Source organism: Pholis gunnellus, assembly GCF_910591455.1.
Source record: "Pholis gunnellus genome assembly, chromosome: 23".
NCBI lineage: Eukaryota > Metazoa > Chordata > Actinopteri > Perciformes > Pholidae > Pholis > Pholis gunnellus.
Genome location: NC_136550.1, coordinates 13,558,698 through 13,577,881, shown reverse-complemented (window position 1 = coordinate 13,577,881; position 19,184 = coordinate 13,558,698). Strand labels below are relative to the sequence as shown.

Sequence of the window (19,184 nt, the reverse complement as noted above, 5' to 3'; positions counted from 1 at the left end):
TTCAACTATCAAATTCTTCCTGATGGTGGTCATTAGTTTTTCTCTAATATTTGTCCCTTTTTTCTCTTACAGCTGTTCCCTATACAAACATAAATGACGAAAGAAAGGATAAAGTGACTACTATGTGATGACAAACGCCTGCGACGCGTCTGTTCTGAGGCTTCTTCAGCAGGCCTCCTGAAGAATAAAACTCCGTCAGAAATGAAGGAAGTCTTGTGAGAGTTGTGAATGTTATTGATATTGTTCATGTACCCATGTTTTGCTTTCTTAACTTATGCTTTTGAATATGTAATTTTAGTCTGATGTGCATGTTAAATTAACAGAAAAGTGGAAATCTCTGTGTGTGTGCCTTTAAGTGTTTATGTATTTATGGAATGAAATGCATTAAAAAAAAAGAGAGAAATGTATGTTTGTCTTTGTTAAAAGTTGGTTTCATTCTTACAGATTATAGGGATTTTGTATCATGTATCCATATTCTGCATCTGGTTTATATTATACTTAGTTTCAATATTTACTGGACTTCCTCTGAAATCAGTCCTCATCATAACTAACAATAAAACATAAATCTTTCTGAATTCTAACCCTTTCGAAAATAATTATCCTAAATGCTATATATGGGAATTTTTTTTTTTTTTTCACAGTCCGGAATATGACAGTGATTAGAAACATTGCAGATTGCATTAAAATTTCTTGTGCAGACAATTAATAAAAATACTCACACTTGTCACTTTTGAGGACAAAAATGTCCCCCCAAAGTGCTATAAAAATACTATATAGAAATTTAGTCTTACACTTCTGTCCTGATCATTACTACCAAATATTCTTTCATTTTGTTTTATTGAATCCTTGTGTATTTGTTTACATAATGCCACTGTTGTTTTTATTAAAACAAAACAATGCAAACATGTAATTATTTTTCATATACTGAATGCTAGGGTTTTTTTTAATACATTTTTGCAAAGTCTGGGATATGTCAATGATTAGCAACAACATTGATTCTATGCTGTTACTCTGTGTGATCAAAAACCGTCTTAATGGGTTTTAGTTTGACTGTTTGGTCCTTAAGGGTCAGGGTGTCTGTATATTATAGACTCATTATCAGAGCTGAGGTTGACCATCCAAACCTCACACCAACATGTATGCCTTATACATTAACACAGCCAAAATAATCAAAACATTGAAAATCAAAAAACAAAAATGTCCCTAAGCACAAGTGTACTGTTCTCCCTATGTGTTTTACTTCCTAAGTGTTAACATAGATAAACAGCCAGCCAAACTCCTTTTCAAGAGCCAGGAATGCGAGCGTGCCTGCTCCTTTATTGATTCCGTACATATTAATCAGGTTGACAACGTTGAATCAGAGTGAAACTAGAAAAGAAAATACAAAACATCTTAGTTGACTGCAATATGAATAACAGATAAATATAAACAGCCTTATGTTCACATTTACCTAACAAAGGTCACCATTCTTACTTATTCAACACACTAAGAACATAAAACACTTACAGACATTGCTTTCTGAGGAATTCAGGTGAAGGATTACTGTGGATTAAACATGGGATACCACACAGCTGCGACCATGTTCTCTGCAGTTTACAGCTCTCAACTTCCTACTTCCTGTTTCTCACTTCCTGCTTCATTACAGGTGTCAAAATAAAAGCGCCATATATTTATGCATGAAACAATGAAAACAGATTTAACAGTTAACTTATTCAGGGCAGAACAACAAGGGTTAAAGCAGTGATTCTCAACTGGAGGGTCACGGACCCGTTTTCAGTAAGTCGTGGGCCTTCGCCTGGAAGAACAAAAACCTGTGCTTTTATTTTGAAGGGGATTTCTTTATGCAGCGGCGTGCCGTCTATTCACACTCCTTAACAGTATTTCGCGTTAATGCCTTGTAATGCTAATAGACACCTGCTATTTCACAGCATAGAAGAACACCCACAAAGTTTGTTTTCATGTGCTAATAGAGCGAAACGCAAGTACAACACCGACTACATGAGATATGGCTTTTCTTACATTAAGGACAAAAGAGGGCAACAACCTCAGTGTGTTTTGTGCAGCGAGATTCTGGCGCAAGAACGCATGAAGCCGTCAAAACTGAAGCGGCATTTGGAAACCAAACACCCTTCTCTCAAAGATAAACCTGTTGAGTACTTTCGAAGACGACTTCAAGACGTGAGGACATCACACAGGTTCAAACTGCGCCATCTTTTCATTAAATACATTTTGAGAAGTTGAAAATGTTCCTCGATTTGGGTTGCAGCTTGCCATTAAGGGGTGATGGTGGGTCCCGCAGCCAGACTAGTTGAGAACCACTGGGTTAAAGGGCCGGTAACACATACTGTGAGACATTAAGGCGGATCACTGTATTTCAAAATCCGATTTAAATAAAAGTCTAAATATCGAAATACACTTAAAGAACTGAATGTAAAAGTACTCATTGTGCAGAATGGTACATGTTTTTATAATGTAAATGATATTATATTGATCTATTAATGATTATAATCCAATAAGTATCACTGTAATGTTGCAGCTGGTAAAGGTGGAACACATTTTAATTACTTTACATTCAGCTGGGTAGCTTAATTTATGTGTCGATACATTGTTGTATAAATAATATGAAACTATAAATTAACAGAATTTATCAAGTAAATATAGTTCAGTAAAAAGCACAATATCTATCTCTGAGATGTAGTGTAGAGAAAGCATAGAGCAGCAGAAAATACAAATACTCAAGTACTTCAATACATACTTGAGTAAACATACGTTCACCACTGATTGAAACTCTATTGTTGTTGGGCTGTTATGTGTACCAGATGATTCCGTTCTGTTACTATTTGTAAAAATGATGATGAAAGATGTTTTGTAATACACTCAGACTCATCAAATAGCCGACATACTTGTGAAACTATGAAACTAATGACTTTGAATCAGCAACAATTTACTAATAAATATCAAACAGACCAACACATCATCCAGCAACACTTTATTTGCCATCAAAGTGGGCAGAAAACCGGGAGACTCCAGACATGTTACACAACAATGAGCTTCCTCACACACCGACTGTGTGCGACTCCCTGACGGCTCGAATGTTTGAAAGGAGGTTCCACACCGAGGAACGGAATAAAAGGCACATTCAGACAAAGAACAGCAGCAGCTGTGTTCAGCCAGACTCCGTAGAAGGCGACTCATTCTGCTATTACAAATCCAGTGTACAAAAACAAGTCGCACTTGTACAATTCCACACATTTATTCCAGCAATTCAAGATTTTGATGTTCAGTGTCACTACACACATACAGGGGTCAAAATATGTCTGTAATGTGTTGTTGCCTCAACACTGGGATGGCACCATACGGACATTCACCTAAAAAAAATTAAATTACAAAAATATCCGCAGAGTTACAGACGTCTCTTTCCCAATATAAGTCAATGGGAAAACGTACTTTTGGTCCACATGGCATCACATGACCTGGACGTTGTAATTCCACCGTTCGGCCGCTGTGTCAAATTTGCTTCTTGGGCGCTTGGTTCAAAATTCTTAGAAGATCCTATGACTGTATATTGATCCCTTGACCTTTTGTCCGGTGCCGCCGCCATCTCAACCCCCCCCACACCAACACTTTGGTCCACGAGAAATCAAAGTAGGACATTTGTCAACAGTCAAACAATTCAAGTTTCCAATAGTACACGAATATTTACTCTTCTGTCAGTTTTCCAGTCATTGAGATTCAACACACAAGGGAATGAATCTGGAAATGAACAAATAAATAAACTCAAAGAACAAAAAACACATTTTACATAGTTCTATCCTGGAAAGACCCTAAGAAATGAATCATTCTGTTGTAATCATCAGTCTTATTTAAAAGCTTTAATGGCTCCTCAATGAAATGCTATGAACGTGGATTTCAGAAATGTAAAAGAACGTGAATGTAAACACAGAGCGCTGGCTCTAAGCAGCATTAATCCGATAAGCTCTCATAGCAGATCAACCCTGTTTCCACCACAGACATGAGATGAGGCTCACAATATTCATTATACGCGCCACATTGTTCAGGTTTGAATTCTGGACAACGCTGTGAAGGGTTGTCGGACCAAATAAAAGACAAAACCATAAATTGAAAACCTGAACATTAACAATAAATAGACATCATTAAGACGAGTACATTTAAAAATAAATCAGCCAGTGTAAAGACTACCGAAATGGGACTGGATCACGCTCAAACGTTAACTTAATGTTTAACGTTAACTTTAAGCTATTAATATTCATTGTAATTAATAACACATTTCCCTCACTAGAAATTAAGCAGAAGCCCGAACTGTTCCGGATTGACAGATTATTGACAATGAAACCTAAAAGCTGGTACTTGTTGAGAGGATTTGTGTTGAACAGAGAATAAAGAGGTTGTTGTCAAAACCAACCAGAATTAAACTTCTGTCTCATCTTATTTAAAGGAACAGTCCGACATTGAGGGAACTCCCCATTTGCCGTCGTACCCAGAATCAGATTTATTAGCTCTAGATACATTTTACATCTGTATGTTACATGTTTAGCTTAGCTTAGCACAAACACTGGAAGCAAGGGGGAAACTGCTAGCCTAGCTCTGTCTTCGTGACATGTTGTATCCTGTTTATTGAATAGCTGTAGCCGTTATTGTTGGAACTAAATGTTGACCAACAATGGCTGGGTCACAAGCAAAGGGGCAACCTCCGGCTCTGAAAAGTGTTAAATTAGTATCACTATGAATATCACAGTTAATGTGAATTAAGGATGAACCTTGCTCACCATGCTAGCATTAGCGTTAGCTGTTATGTTTGCTATGCTAACGGTACCCACTTTTCTTCTTTGAGACAGTTACGATTTCTGTGTTTTCAGAGACAGCTAGGTCAGCTGTTTTCTCTAATCTAACTGAAGCGTACTTCACAAAATGTTGGACAGTTACAAAGAAAATACAAACTACTGGATCCACCCAGCTTTAGCTGTGGTCCCAGGCCTGGCACAAGCAGGCAACCTGGGGTTTCCTGATACATAAAAATTAACTATAAATATCAACAAAATCACAAAGACATAAGAAGGCTATGAAAATAACCCACTGAGTAAAATGGAATAGGCTAAAGGAAGTGCAAGAACAAGAATTGAAATAATGAACCAATGAAATGAATTGTTGTGGCCAGCAGCATCGCTCCATCACCTTCCTCTCTCGTCCTCCTCTCTGACCAATCACCGAACCTCTCTGCTCGTCCGTCCATCTCTCCATCCACCATCTTGTCGTCTTTAGGCAGAGGATCGGGCTCTGGCGGTAAACAGATGGACCAAACGCTGTGCGTCTTCAGTCAAAGCCTTCCTCTCCAGGTCATCTGAGGAGAAGCAGGTGTTTTCAGTTTTCTGTCCAGGAGTCACGAGCAATATGCGTTTATGAAACATATCGACATGAGTCCGAACATGGTGCAAGTTTAACTCATTCAGACGCCTGCAGCTGCTTGGTTGGCTTTTAAACAGTCCCAATATGAACAAAAGCCCATTTCACACAAATTATTTCCAGCATAACCGAGCGTTCTACACATGTATGTGCAAGAGGGAACTGCTTGTTCATTGTCACACAAATTTGACCAATGGCATATAGGACTGTGTATCTTTGGGAATGTTTCAATGCTAGAGGCGATAGGACACCTTAGTCCCATCGCCTCGTCTTAGTTTACAAGACAGTTGAAGTTACAAGTTTCAAGTTTCTGGATTGGCATTGTTTTTAAGCTCCATCCCATTTCTTATGGAAATGTTTTGGTCCGTAGCAGCACGTTTAGGTATGTACTATACTACTTATTAAGGTTTCATACATATAATCTAGATCCTTAAATAAGATGAAACCTGGTTTTACAGAAGCTTAACCAGTTTCAGCGCACTGCTCCATACTTTGACTAGACCACTGTCATTTTAAATTTGTAACGGAGAGCTCATAATACGATTTAAAAGCGTTAAAGCTGTTTTCTTACCTGCCGTGAGCCTCTTGGATTGGTTCCAGCACTAACACCTTGCACTCTCTCTTGGCTATTTTGTCCAGAGAGATGAGGGTGTGGTCGGGGGGCGGGGGCAGGCCTCTGCCAATCCGAGGTCCTACGGGAGGGGTGGCGGCTCGGTGCACCATCACGCTACCTGACCTGGAGCCAGCGGATATTAAGATAGGAAAGTGTAGGTCTGTCTGTAAATGTCTGTATAACATTTGTATTGTAACATCATTTACACAAACACGGCTGGCCGACATCCTGAGTACCTGACGTGGTTTGACCTGGACGGCTGCTGGTGGGAGAAGCTCTGAGATCGGCCCAGGCCGTGTCTGTCCAGCAGCTCTCTGGCTGCGGGGCCGGATGATGATGATGACGATGGAGGCTCCACGGGGGGAGTGGACACCGAGGCCATAAACTGGAGCTTCAGTTTCATGTGCTGGCTCAACTACGGTGGCGGGGGATGGGCGAGACAGGAGAGTCACTGTGTTTATTTTTGTCACTTAACTGATTACCGTTTTAATTGATCGGAAGAACCACGCAGTACCTCAAAGAGTCCAGTCCTGAGGATCTGGAAGGCCACGGTGAAGGAGAGGGTGGAGCCCTTTTTACACTGTCCCAGGTTGTTGAGGGGAGACTGGCACACCACAGCCGGGTGGGCCCTGTGATGCTGCTGGCCTCCTCTGTCAGCTGATGAACAGATGGATGGATGGAGTTAGGGAACAGGTTGGTGGGGGAGAGGAGGGAGAAAGAAAGTGGAAGTAGATTAAGATAGGAAACCGGATGAGTCAAAGGAAGCTCTGGTACTTTTCACGAACACTTGCTGAGTCATTGGCAGTCTGTTCATGCCACACTATAGAGAGGAAAAGCCCCGCCCCTTCCTGTGGACCACCATGGGACCTTATTTCAGAAAAAAATATATACGTCCGTCAACGGCGAGAAATAATTAACTTTTTGATCCCGTTCGAATTTTGCAATGAATTGCATTGTTTGTTAATGTAAAAGATAATGTTGCACATCAAGAAAGTTGCGTTTTGTCGTAAGACTGCCGAAGTATAAGATACGTAATTAGAAAGACGACACACCCAAAGTAGCAAATATGACGTCGCTCTCAGAAGCTACGATGCCTGTGTTTCATACCGGGATGTACTCACACCAACAACGGGTCTCGATCGTTCTTTCGCATCCCGGGTGATAAAAAGAGTTAAAACACATCAGGTAAGAAAACGTTACATTTGTGCATGGATATAGCTAAGTTAACTAGCTAGCAAGCTACGGTAACAGTCACGTTGGTGACTCACACTGTGTGAGAAGAGAGATCGGTTCCACACAAACTAAAAAATACCACAACTCTATGACGGACTTTATCATTACGTGCAAAATTATCTTTTAAATTGAAAAATAAATCCTACGTGTGACTCATATGGGATACAAAAAATCTTTGTTTCTCACCATTGACTACCGCACATATTTCTTTTCGAAATTAAGGTCCCATGGGGGAAACCTGAAGGGACGTGGCTTCACCTCTCTATAGAAAGGAGGGGGTCTAGCAGAGCCAGCCCTAGGTATAGGTGGTGTAGCCGATTTGCTAGGGGTGGCATCCTTCCATTAGGTCTGCACAAGAAGAAGAAGAAGAAAAAAAATACAATGATCGGTGTTGCAAAGGGCACCAGCTTCAAATCTCGCCTAGGGCACCAAAAAGCCCAGGGGTCTGGGTAGTTCCTCTGTCATGGGTCGAAACATGGATCTAGTGCCCACCCAACACTGCAGCTTTCTGTGCGTCACTGTACTGTTGGATTTCATCATCGCTGCTTTCACCCTGACACACCCAGGCTGCTGCAAAATGTTTCCACGCTGACTGCACTGAAGATCGCACATCTGGACATCAACCCGGCCATGCAGACGGCGTGCTGCTCCCCAGTTATAATGGATCTCACGTGCCTTGGATTATTACACTATTTGTGAATTAAACGGTTATCTCAAGTCCCAACTAAAGGGATGAACCGAGAGAGGAATCACTATACTCAAGAGGCTGTACAGGTTTGATTAAAGTCAGGCATCGCCAATCATCTCTGTTGATTTGGATTACTACTTTTGGTTTCTTTTGCAAAGTATGAAACAACATATCCATCCATCCATCCATTTTCCTCCGCTTATCCGGCGTCGGGTCGCGGTGGCAGCAGACCAAGCAGGCTGACCCAGACTTCCCTCTCGCCCGCAACATTTTCCAGCTCATACTGGGGGATCCCGAGGCGTTCCCAGGCCAGCTGGGAGATATAATCCCTCCAGCGTGTTCTGGGTCTTCCCCGGGGTCTCCTCCCAGTTGGACGTGTCCGGAAAATCTCCAGTGGGAGGCGTCCTAATTAGATGCCCGAACCACCTCAGCTGACTCCTTTTGACGCGAAGGATCTAAGATTAGACTTAAGATAAAAAAGTTTTACCGACACTGTATTGGTTCCCAAATATGGCCATATGTTGGTCATCGGATAAGATTTTTGGCTTCCTCCATTTTCACACATAAATCACTCAGCACTTCTTGTGGGAAATATTCACTTTAAAATACAAAGACGTCGCTCAGTATACGGCCAACAATGGCTGCAATTATCACTGAGGTGGGGTTGAAAATTCAAATTGACACTCGGGACGTTAAAATCACCATCTCCACCAGAGGAATAAATTCAGTCAGAAAGGGGCTTTAGTTTAGAGTGTTAGCATGCTAATATTTGCTAATTAGCACTAACAGCTATGACTGAAGGGCAGTTTTGCAGGTATGTGGCTATAAACCAAAAGATTAAAATACTTGGAACAACAAATGTATCATTATGAATCCAAGGTTGAATATCCGTCTCTCTCCCTCTGCATTTTGTCTGTGTACCGGCGTGGGCGTGGTCTCCCGGCTCTTCTCATCGAGCTCACCTGTTCCCAATCGGCTCGTTGAGCTCAGCTGCTTCTCATGAGCTCACCAACATGCAGTATAGCTACCAGCAGCAACCTGTCCGCGTCCTGCACTGCTCCTTTTCGTAACACACTCAAATGCGGATGTATAAGAGCTCCTGTTTTTTGAAAGCATAATACATGATGGCGTCATTTTTTGACTCTCAATCATATTTTCTGGTGATGTCGTCGCACATTTTGTGCCGGGCAGTGACACAAAAATCACTCAATCCGAAGAAACGTAATGAGCTGAATTGTTTCTGGACAGTAAAACTAAAAAAAGCTGTCTGGGACCGTGGGGCGGTAAAGTCTGCTACTCACCATCCGAATTCCAGACCAGACGGACGGCCAGGAAGTCCTGCAAGTTGTTGAGCAGGGTGTATTTCACCCAGAAGTGCTCCAGAGGCCTGACCGCGCGGGGACAGGAAGCGGTCATCACCAGCAGAGGACGGTCCAAGTGGATACTGGGCAACAAGTAACAACTAGAGATGTATCTGGAGGGAGAGCAAACTGCTGTTTTAATTTTCCTGTAATAGACGTGTTTCACAGCAGACATTTTGACTGGTCACAGCAGGAAAAGCACAGGTGGAACAAATACTGTTAATAGCATTTTGTTTTGAATCACTTCCACATGTACATTTCCTGCTCAGACGTCTACAAATGACCATTCTCCTACATTCCAAATGTTGAACAGATGCGGAGCAGTTACCTTGTTAAAGGCAGTGTTGGAGTGTACCACTGTAACACGGCCACCAACTGCACTTCCAAACCCTACAGACACACACACATATACATATATATATATATATATATATATATATAAATATACGATAAATGTATTCGGACACATCATTAACTAAAACTAACAAAGACACACTGGGTGACATGTTCATTCATCAACATGATCACACACACTCCCACATACACTGTCCTGCTGACACAAATACTAAAGCACAAAATGTGGATTGAAAAACAATAACCAGCCTTTTGTTGGAAATGACGGAGTATTTTTTAAATGAAACTATACATTGCTGTTTTTAAAGAGCTGACAAATGAAAGTCAGAAATTGTCAACAGAGAGACTAACGAACTGTTGGTTTTGGTCTTTTCATTTGTTGACAATAATCCGTTATCCTTAAAATATATAAATAAGGCATTCTAGTTTGACTACTTTTGAACTCTCAGTTCAGAGTAATAGTCCTAAATAGGGGATGAATTGGGATTTGTGAAGGGTAGCAGCCCTCGTGAAATGAGTTTGGGGGTTTGGGTACAGACCACCCTACAGATCATTCCCTGAGTAGAAAGTAGTTCCAGTGAAACCTGTAGACCATGTGCACTGTTTCTGGAAAGAAATGTTGCTGTGGAATTTTATAAATGTCTTCTTTTTGTTTTTATGCTGAGCTACAAACTAAATTCCATTGACCTCTATTGTATTGGTGACTAGGAAGAAGCAAGGGCCTTTTTATTTCATTTCATTTACTTTGGGGGAAGTTGGTCGAAGCAACCTTTAAATTAATTTGAAGCATTGTGAAGTGCCAAAAGACAATAATACACCACCCCAAATATCATCGACCTAAAACAAATACACTGCCAGAGGCAGATTACTTATTATAAAAAACTCTGTTCTGTTTTCAGTATTAGGCAGACAATCTGTTGCCTTCTTTTAATTTACTTAATTCCGTGCTTGCAGTAATGAATACTGCAAATATTATTGCATTTGAGCATCAAAACTGAAACCTCCCTGTAATAATCCACTTGACACAGCATTTTGCAATAAAACACAAATCTACCGAGAGCTTATATGATGCTTAACTAATCCTGAGCACCGCCGCTTTTTGTTTCACTGTATAAACCTCCGGGAGCAACAGCTTAACTTAGGAAGCTATGGCCGCTGTGCCAGGTCAAAAAAAAGGAGCCCATATTCTACATTTGTTCAGTCAGCGTGAGACAGTTTGAAATGTATCAAGACAAAACCCGTCACACACACACAAAACAAACCCGCCATTAATGCCCTATGGGTGAAGTGATCGTTTAACTGAGGGAAGCGGCCTCCATGCTGTCTTCTCACCTCGCTGGAGTCCTCCTCCGCTTTGTCTTGTAGCTGCAGCTGGAACAGGAAGTTGTGCTCCTCCAGGGCGCTGAGCGTGCTGGGTAAGCGCGACGACTCGCGGTCCATCCGATAGAACGACGCCACGGTGACCTCGGCTGATTGGTGGCTTTAGGGGGAAGTGGAAACGAAAGAAGTATTTGTTTGGATACAAAACACACTTCCTGATTTGACCACATACAATACGGTGAATTCTGTAGGGCGGAACAACTCTGAATAAACAAGTCCGTCTTCATTCTGGGTGTTGTGGTGCTCTGATCTAGCGTGACAGGAGGCTACTGCAGAGCTAACGTAAGCATGCTAGTGTTTGCTAACTAGCTCTAAACACAGCTGAGGCTGATGGGAATGTCATTTGCCCTCCAGCCCCCCAGGACGCAAATAAATGAATAACTAAATTCCTTGCTTACAGTTAGATATATATATAATAATATCACAAATCACACATTTGCCTCAAGGGGCCTGTTCAGCAATCTGTACAGCATTCACCCTCAGTCCTTAGATTGCGCTGTTAGATTCCTTATCATTCGGATAAGGACAAACTCCCTGCTTATGGACAGATGGTTTTATCTGAGAGTATACATTAAGAGCTTACCAGACATTGTCGACTACGAGAACGGAGCCGTCTGGCATCATGGGCAGGTAGGACGAGTTATAGTTAGGAAGGATCTTCACATCTCTGACACACAGCTCATCCTGAGAGCTGCAGTTCAACACTGAGGAGAGACAAGAGGGGGAGGAGAGACTTTGGCAAAACTCAAGGAATGTATGTTTTAAGATCTGTGTGTGTGTGTGTGGGTGATGATCGTCTACCTTTGAGGACAGTCAGGTGTTTCCCAGAGACGGCCATGTGCTGACATTGGACACTAGGAGGTGGAAGAACATTCAGGATGGTGCTGACTGGGAACAGAAACAGGACACAGACACAGCGGTTAAAACCAAGCACATCGCTACAGGTGTTAAAAACGTGGTAGTTCTTAGATTAAAGTGGTACATTTATTAGTAAAAACTCACAAATCTATGAGGAAAAAACATATTATTATTATTATAAAGTCATACATTTGCGGTGAAAAAAATCTGAAAAGTGTTTCACATGGCTTGAATCAACTCGTCACACCACGGGCGCCGCCACTCGCCGTGTCTCATGTCTGCCGTTGAGAGAAACAGAGAACGTGTACCCTGCGTCCTGAAGGTGCTGAGGTCCTTCCTGAAGGTGTGCATCGGGCTCCGGAGCTGCAGAAGAGTCAGGTAGCCGTGTTCCCTCACCTCCACCTTCTCCTCCTCCTCCTGCCTCCACACGGTCACTACGATCTGACAGCACAGAGGGGCAGAGAGTTTAGGTGATATTTTTGTCTTCCTGATAGGTTACTCCAACGTGGATGGTTTCAAACAGGTCTGAAGTGCAACTTTACCCCCGACAGCCGAACACAACCGGAGACAACCAGAGGAATAGTTACCACAAACGGAACATTGACAAACATGTGGTCCATCCCTGTGTTTGTATGCAGACGTGTCTGACCTTGGTTTTCAGTGTGTTGACCGGCAGCTTGTCCAAAGAGACGGTGAGACTGAAGATAACCTGGTCCTCCAGCACCAGAGCAGACTGCAGGAGGACAAGCAGAGGACACGATGTTGAGAGATTAAAGACAGAGAGTTGGTTTTGGTGACGACATGTGGAATAAATTAGCAAACAGATCGTTGACAAGTCTAACAGGGCTTTAACGTGTCTGTAAGTTGACTAAAAGAAGTGTCCAATTCCCATTCCAGAGTCATGGAAGAGTCCAGATGTTTTTGTTTAGATATTTTGACAGAAAAGACAGAAAAGCAGCAAGTCCTCACATACCCCAAACAAACTGCAACCATAGATTGTTTGACATGAATTAAAGCTGGGCGAAAAATCAAATATCACGATATTTTTAACAAATACCTCAATATCATAGACTGTATATAACAAGTGGACGTAATCATTGTGATGTCACCCATTGGTTTGAATACAGCGGTTTTGAAGCCTTGAGATCATTGATTTGGCCATCTTGAAACGCAACCATTGCCATCTTGGCATTTTACAACCAATGAACGGAAGTTACCATATTTGGAATGCGGAGGAGTGACGTAGGGACGCCGTATACGGCGCTGGAAACGGCAGCAATCTGTCAATCACAGTAGCCCCACCCTAAAGCATACCCTGCATTATGGTCTGTTTGACTCTAAATGTAGCATAATTTACTAAATGAACATCATGTTGTATTGAAGAAGACTTGAAACTAGAGATTGAGACCATAAACTCATGTTTACAATGATTACTGAGGTAATAAATCAAGAGAGACTTAGAGTCATTTTCTCATAGACTTCTATACAACCACTTTGTTTTGCAACCAGCGCCTCTGGAAAATACTCTGATCAACAGACACATTTTGAGGTTCTGTACCCAGCCAATTACAGACCGGTACAGTCTAAAGTTTCAGTGTCCTCTGTGTCGTCTCCACACCCTGCAGGTCTCCTCCCTGTCTCCAGCCTGGAAAGCATAAGGTGGAGACTGGAGCTGGTTTAAAGCCCCTGAAGACCTGACCGCACTGGTCTGGACACATCTGGAGCACAAACATCACTGCACAGATCAGGCTGAACAGAGGCTGCTCAAATCAAACAGAAGAATGAAGGTCAGTGTAGATAGGAAGTGTATGAATGGCTGCGGGTTGGTTTCCCCTCAGCTCAAAAAAATAGATAAAGTTACTTCCTGTTACACTGAAGGCAGGTCAATAAAATGAGAGGTGATGGCAGTGAGTTTAAAGGTTATCCAAAATGTCCTCCAAGTCATTTACAAGTCGTTGTTCACCTTTAATACATACTTTAGATGGTAAATACAGTGAAGAGCACCCTTACCTAATATTTTCCGTCTTACCTTCACCGGTTCCCTCCCAGGCTGTCGCCCACCACCGGCCGAGCTGTTGTGAATGAGATGCGGGCTGCACTGTGTGAAAGTCCGGCTGCTCTCTGGTGTTTCTCCTCCAGACTCTCCGGACTCCTCTTCCTCTTCCTCCTCGCTGCTGGTGCTCTGGAGGTCCGGCTGGTACTCGCCGCCGGGTCTCTGCTCGCGGCTCTCGGCGACGCACGCACTCGCCAGAGCGGATAGAGAGCCCGCGAGCTCCTTCCAAGGTAAAATACCGGAGCTGTCATCGCTCCTCCCCGGCGTGTTCCGGGACCGCAGGACCAGCAGGAACTGGACGACCTCCCCGAGGTAGACGTGGTTTCGCCGCGGAAGAGTCGCGTAGTCCGCCGGGTCTGACAGACTCGATATCGGAGCGGCAGGGAAATACATGAAATACTCGCATTGTGATTCCATCACTGCAACTGTAACGTAACTATGCTGTTTACCATCTGCTGCGGTGTAAACAGCGCGAGGCTGAAGTGCCACGGTCTGTTCATGTATAATGAAAAACACCGTTTGCCAGTTTGAAATAAAACCGTCTAGCTAAAACAGTCCAACACTTTCACTATCGTAAACAACAGGATTAAAGTAATCCCGAAGTCATTGATAGCCATCTTCGCCGTTGATCTTCCGTAGCAATACAAACAAACAGGGCGGCTAATCGTAAACAGATCTTTTTCCAGACCACACTAATCAATCACCAGACGACAGAACGCAGAGCCGAGCCGCAACTTTAACCAACAAAAGAACTGAGCACAGTGCAGATAGAGAAGCACAATGAATGTAAAACACAACTAAATCATTAATAAACAAAAATACACCGATTAGATAAAAAGTACAGTCAGACTTGGCTTTAAAGTGGCATTGGGATATTACCAGTGTTGGAATTAGAACTCTATTCTTGAGCAAAAGTAGTAATATTACAATGCTTAAAAAAAAAGTCCAGAATTCAAAATATGTAATTATAACGTATAACTGGCTAAATTCAGCTATATTGTAATTCCTTACCCTGTGATCACGATGTTATGATCAATTAAAAAGAAAACCCAACATATGATAAATTTCTGAATTCCTTATTTTTGTATCTGATGCAAAACTATTTTCAGGGGATGTGTTGGGTTATTTTGGACACACAATTTCATTAGCCGGCCCCTACATTGTTTTCAACCATAGTGACATATTTCAAATATTGTTTTAAACTGCTTGTTTTTCTTAACAGTCAATATATGTCTAAAGTTGCTTGGTATGAAGCCTATCGAGATGTGCTTTTACACTCTGCCTTGCACACTCTCCCTCGATCTGGCTTATCTTAACACGCTAGCTATTTGAAGTTCATTCATAAACATCAGTGTAGTAGGGTAAAAACATTTTTTAAGAATAAAGTCACATGTGTAGGCCCTGACAAAATCAAGGAGATGTGTTACTGGAGTCAAAGAAATGTTGCTTTTATTCAGTACAAGAAAAGAAAAAAGAGCGTGATCTAGCACAAGTTTCACCCCCAAATAAAAACCAAAAAAAGAAAACATTTTCAAGTAAGTTCCAAGCCGAAGTACACCGTTGCTTTCTGAATGAACCGCTGCCCCGTCCAGACGAGTGAAATCTGTAACAGCTTGAGAGAATATCAGATCAGTGAAGTGTTTCCTGTCAGCGATGACCCAACCCAAGCTGCTCAGATGAAGTGATAGAAGACGGATCCCACTGTGCACCAGACCTCTGCAGTCTGAGACTGACACGAGACCTTTTACTCCGACACTCAATGTAACATACAACGTGTTGACATGTGACAACTTTAATACCAGGAAACAGCAAGAAAATAAGTCACAGTACCATGTCAGTAAAAAAAACAGAATCCCATTTCTCCTGGAAGAATAAAAACAGAGCTTAACTGTTTGTGGACCAGACAGGCATGAACATCAAGCAGTTTTCATTTGACTTTCTGCGGCCTGTCAGCAGAGAGCTTGTTTGTGTAACTGGGTGTGTATGTAGTGATGTGTGAGCAGGAAACACGCTGTACTCTCAGAACATCTCAATTCATAATAACAATTAAGAGAAAATCATTTCGAGATCCTTATCCCTCAAATATAGAGTTAAACGATATTATATTCATGAGACGATACACATAATACGGACTAGATAATGTGGTTTTGAGAAAAAATAAATCACATCTGAAATAATCAAATTAACGTTCAGTGTGAGGAATTTTAATTTCTAACTACACTCTGCTGAAATTCTAAATGTGGACAGTTACATTGTGTAAAACATTAGCTAACCATCGGGTGAAATCAATAAATGATAACACGGAATTATGAGCCAAACATAATTAGTGAGTGGCATATGGGGGAGTGTGTGCATAAACATCAGTAACAGATTACATCACACCGTGACAGGAAACACCTTCCCCTTCTCATCAGTTAACCTCTTAACCCTCATAAATACAGTATGTACAAAATGGCAATTAGTATGAAATACAGGAGGACGTTTTAAAGCCCTGCTCCGTTATACGACTGCATCCTAAGGCGTGAAACAAAGCATGTCGTGTTTCTGTTCTGTGCGTCGGCGTTCATTCAACAGTGGCGGCCCCTACTAGACGGTGAAGAGAAATGTCCCTCCCTCAGTTAAGAGCAATAGTCACAAGTATCTAATGTTCATGTTATGTTTACAGGCACAGTCCTCCTCGGTCGAGCTGTGGGTAAGCTAGCAGTATCGAGTGCAGATGCATCGCTTTGTTCTGTCGTGGAGATGCGGTGGCCGGGTGTAGTTCGGCAGAAAATAAATCATTCTTACGTAAGACTGTTCACTACAAGGACTGTGGGCTATCTTGAGTAACCGGGTCGTGATGTTTGCGTTGACTTTTTCAAATGTAATTTGTTTCCTCTTTTGGCCGAGTGCCATCTAGTTCCGTTATATTGGAGAGAAGGCAGATATTTCCACGGCCGATTTGATTTTTCGGGTGAACTTTCCCTTTAAGTAATTATTTTTTACCTCTTAAATATGAATTTCGGTATAGGCGTCAATAAGAAGCTCTTAAAAAAAAAAAATTGAAAATGGGAAGAATGTTTCAACTACAAACTCATCAGACGGTAGCTAATATTCTCATCAATTTATGAGTTGGGGAAAAATATTACAAATGCGAGGTTCCCTCCATTAAATTCGATGGTAATGGTGTAATACAGCTTCCTGTCACCGGTGGCAGCACTGAACACTGCTGATCAGCACTTTAGTCTGTGAGAGAGGAAGAAACACCAGCAGCATTTTCGATTTGCCCCAGTTTGTATTGACTTTAATAGAAGAGACCTCACTGGGTCCGAGTCGTTTGTCCCACATCACATTTTATTAGCGATAGAAACGGTGTTGCGGGAGGCAGCCGTGCAGCACTGTGATGCACAGTGTGAGGCTCCATATTCCATAGAAAGGCCACTGTAATGATGGATTATATAACTGAAGCAAACTGTCTGCAAGTTGAGCTTCCTATTGTAGTGGAATAAATGAAAACCAATGTTAGCCTGGACGGAGAGAACACAGACAAACACAGGTACGTCCCTTTTCACTTGAGATCCTAGCGAGCTCTTTATTTCCTCAGTGTCCAAAGGAAGCTGAACAACAAACCTCCTATTCACGGGAGGAAACAGAGGAGGCAGCCATGACAACACAATGCAGTGCACCCAATTCCCCCCTCTGCTGTAAGGTGACACCATTCACACGCTCTGCCGTTCTGTGGAACACTCTCTGTTTGGGACGATTAGCATCAATCACTCAAATGTCCAACTGGAGCGCCAACAAACTGCAAGCTGACTGTACCTGAACAAAATCTATGTATGACGGCCACGGAGAATGCTCACTTTTGATTGGTCAGGGCGTGAGTATTATTTTCAGATATCAGCACCAATGCAATAACTCACTATAAAGAGTGCCAAAATATGAAGAAACAATACTGAATATTGTGATCTGGCACACAGCAACAGGACTCCTGGGCCGGACCTCTGTACTTGCAGAATATTAATCTCAAAATCTAATTTTCAAATGGTACGACTGTCATCATTGTCACAGGAAGGACAGTGTTGACAGCAGGAAGTGTAAAACCGCAGCAGACGGGCGACTCGCTTTGAAGTGCTCTGACTGCTCATACACAGACCACAGTCTGCCATCCAGTCCCACAGCAGCTAGAGAGGTGCTCGCTTTGGGTTTCCTGCACCGCCTGAAAGCCAGCTTAGCGACTGCAGGTACCGGAGAACGGCTGCCACCGCACACTGAACATGTTTTCAGTAGTGTTTGGTATTGATTACCTTGAGAAAGCGCTCGCACGGAAACAGCAGCTTTACTTGATCTTATATGCTAACGTGTAATCCACTTTGCTTTAAGGAATGTGGAATCTCTTCAGAGCCTCCTTGAAGGTTTTGCACGCCCGGTTCAGACCGAAGACGCCGGGCTGGAACTTGCAACCACTTTTGACGTTGTGAAACCAGCCTGTTTTACACCAAAGCGACCAGACTGATCCCACCCATGTGCCCACATGAAAAACAAGTGACAATGACCGTAAAAGTAAGACATGTCTGCTAATGGCGATGTACAACTTGGTCTATGAGTAGCTCTCCAATGCTTTTTGTTCATTTTGTTCAATTAGCTTTCAGAGGAAAAAAAGGACATCTAGACACCTGGCCTAGATAAAGTTCTCAGTTATAAATAAGCCTGTGAAACGTGTCGGCAAAGAGAAAGGTCATGGTGGACGAAGACGGATGGAACGGACACGCCTGCTCCTCAAACTGACGAGGTGATCGCTTCTTTCCTCCGTCCAAAACCTTGATTTCCATTTCAGCCAGCTAACAGTTTGTAACTGACTTGACCAGCTGACTTTGCTATGAGCTGATTGGCTGTTGAAACAGGTGACCTGCCACTGAAGACTTGACGAGCTGTGTCGCAGCCGCACCATCGGCCAGCCGAATTACGATTACGGTGATTAGTGCTGGTGGCTTTAGTTGGTTTGGGTTGTTTAGGTTTAAGCAGCATGAGCGGTGAGATTGGTTAGAGTTAGGGTTAAGAATATCATGGTCAGCCAATCAGAGGCCGAGTAGGGCGGGTCATGCCTTGGCCATAGTAGGAAAAAGACAATTGCGCGCCGGCTTGAGTTGACCTGAGACGTGCCAGTTCTAACCGTCGCCACTTCTCCCCACAACGTTCTCAAACGCTTTCATACATTGTTCAAAAAGCCTTCCCCTTTCCCTG

The 19,184-nt window shown here is 42.5% G+C and overlaps 2 protein-coding genes across 2 annotated transcripts in view; one reads left to right on the top strand and one right to left on the bottom strand.

Annotated features, from left to right (window-relative positions):
• zanl (zonadhesin, like) overlaps window positions 1-407 on the top strand; it is a gene marked incomplete at its 5' end in the record, with an annotated part of 51,985 nt that extends 51,578 nt beyond the window's left edge. Inside the window, 1 exon segment of the mRNA XM_079184637.1 lies at window positions 73-407. Within this exon segment, the coding sequence (XP_079040763.1) occupies window positions 73-128 (56 nt within the window). The 3' untranslated portion in view covers window positions 129-407.
• A 2,567-nt stretch (window positions 408-2,974) lies between these two features.
• Window positions 2,975-14,579, bottom strand: trappc14 (trafficking protein particle complex subunit 14). The gene is made up of 12 exons (XM_079185173.1): window positions 13,938-14,579; window positions 12,558-12,641; window positions 12,217-12,349; window positions 11,852-11,938; window positions 11,634-11,754; window positions 11,003-11,150; window positions 9,645-9,706; window positions 9,257-9,429; window positions 6,549-6,691; window positions 6,271-6,449; window positions 5,993-6,157; window positions 2,975-5,359 (listed from the first exon to the last, which is right to left on the bottom strand). Exons 1-12 carry the CDS (start codon window positions 14,376-14,378, stop codon window positions 5,356-5,358), a joined length of 1,740 nt encoding a protein of 579 aa, XP_079041299.1. The 5' UTR covers window positions 14,379-14,579; the 3' UTR covers window positions 2,975-5,355.
• Between the last annotated feature and the right edge of the window lie 4,605 nt (window positions 14,580-19,184).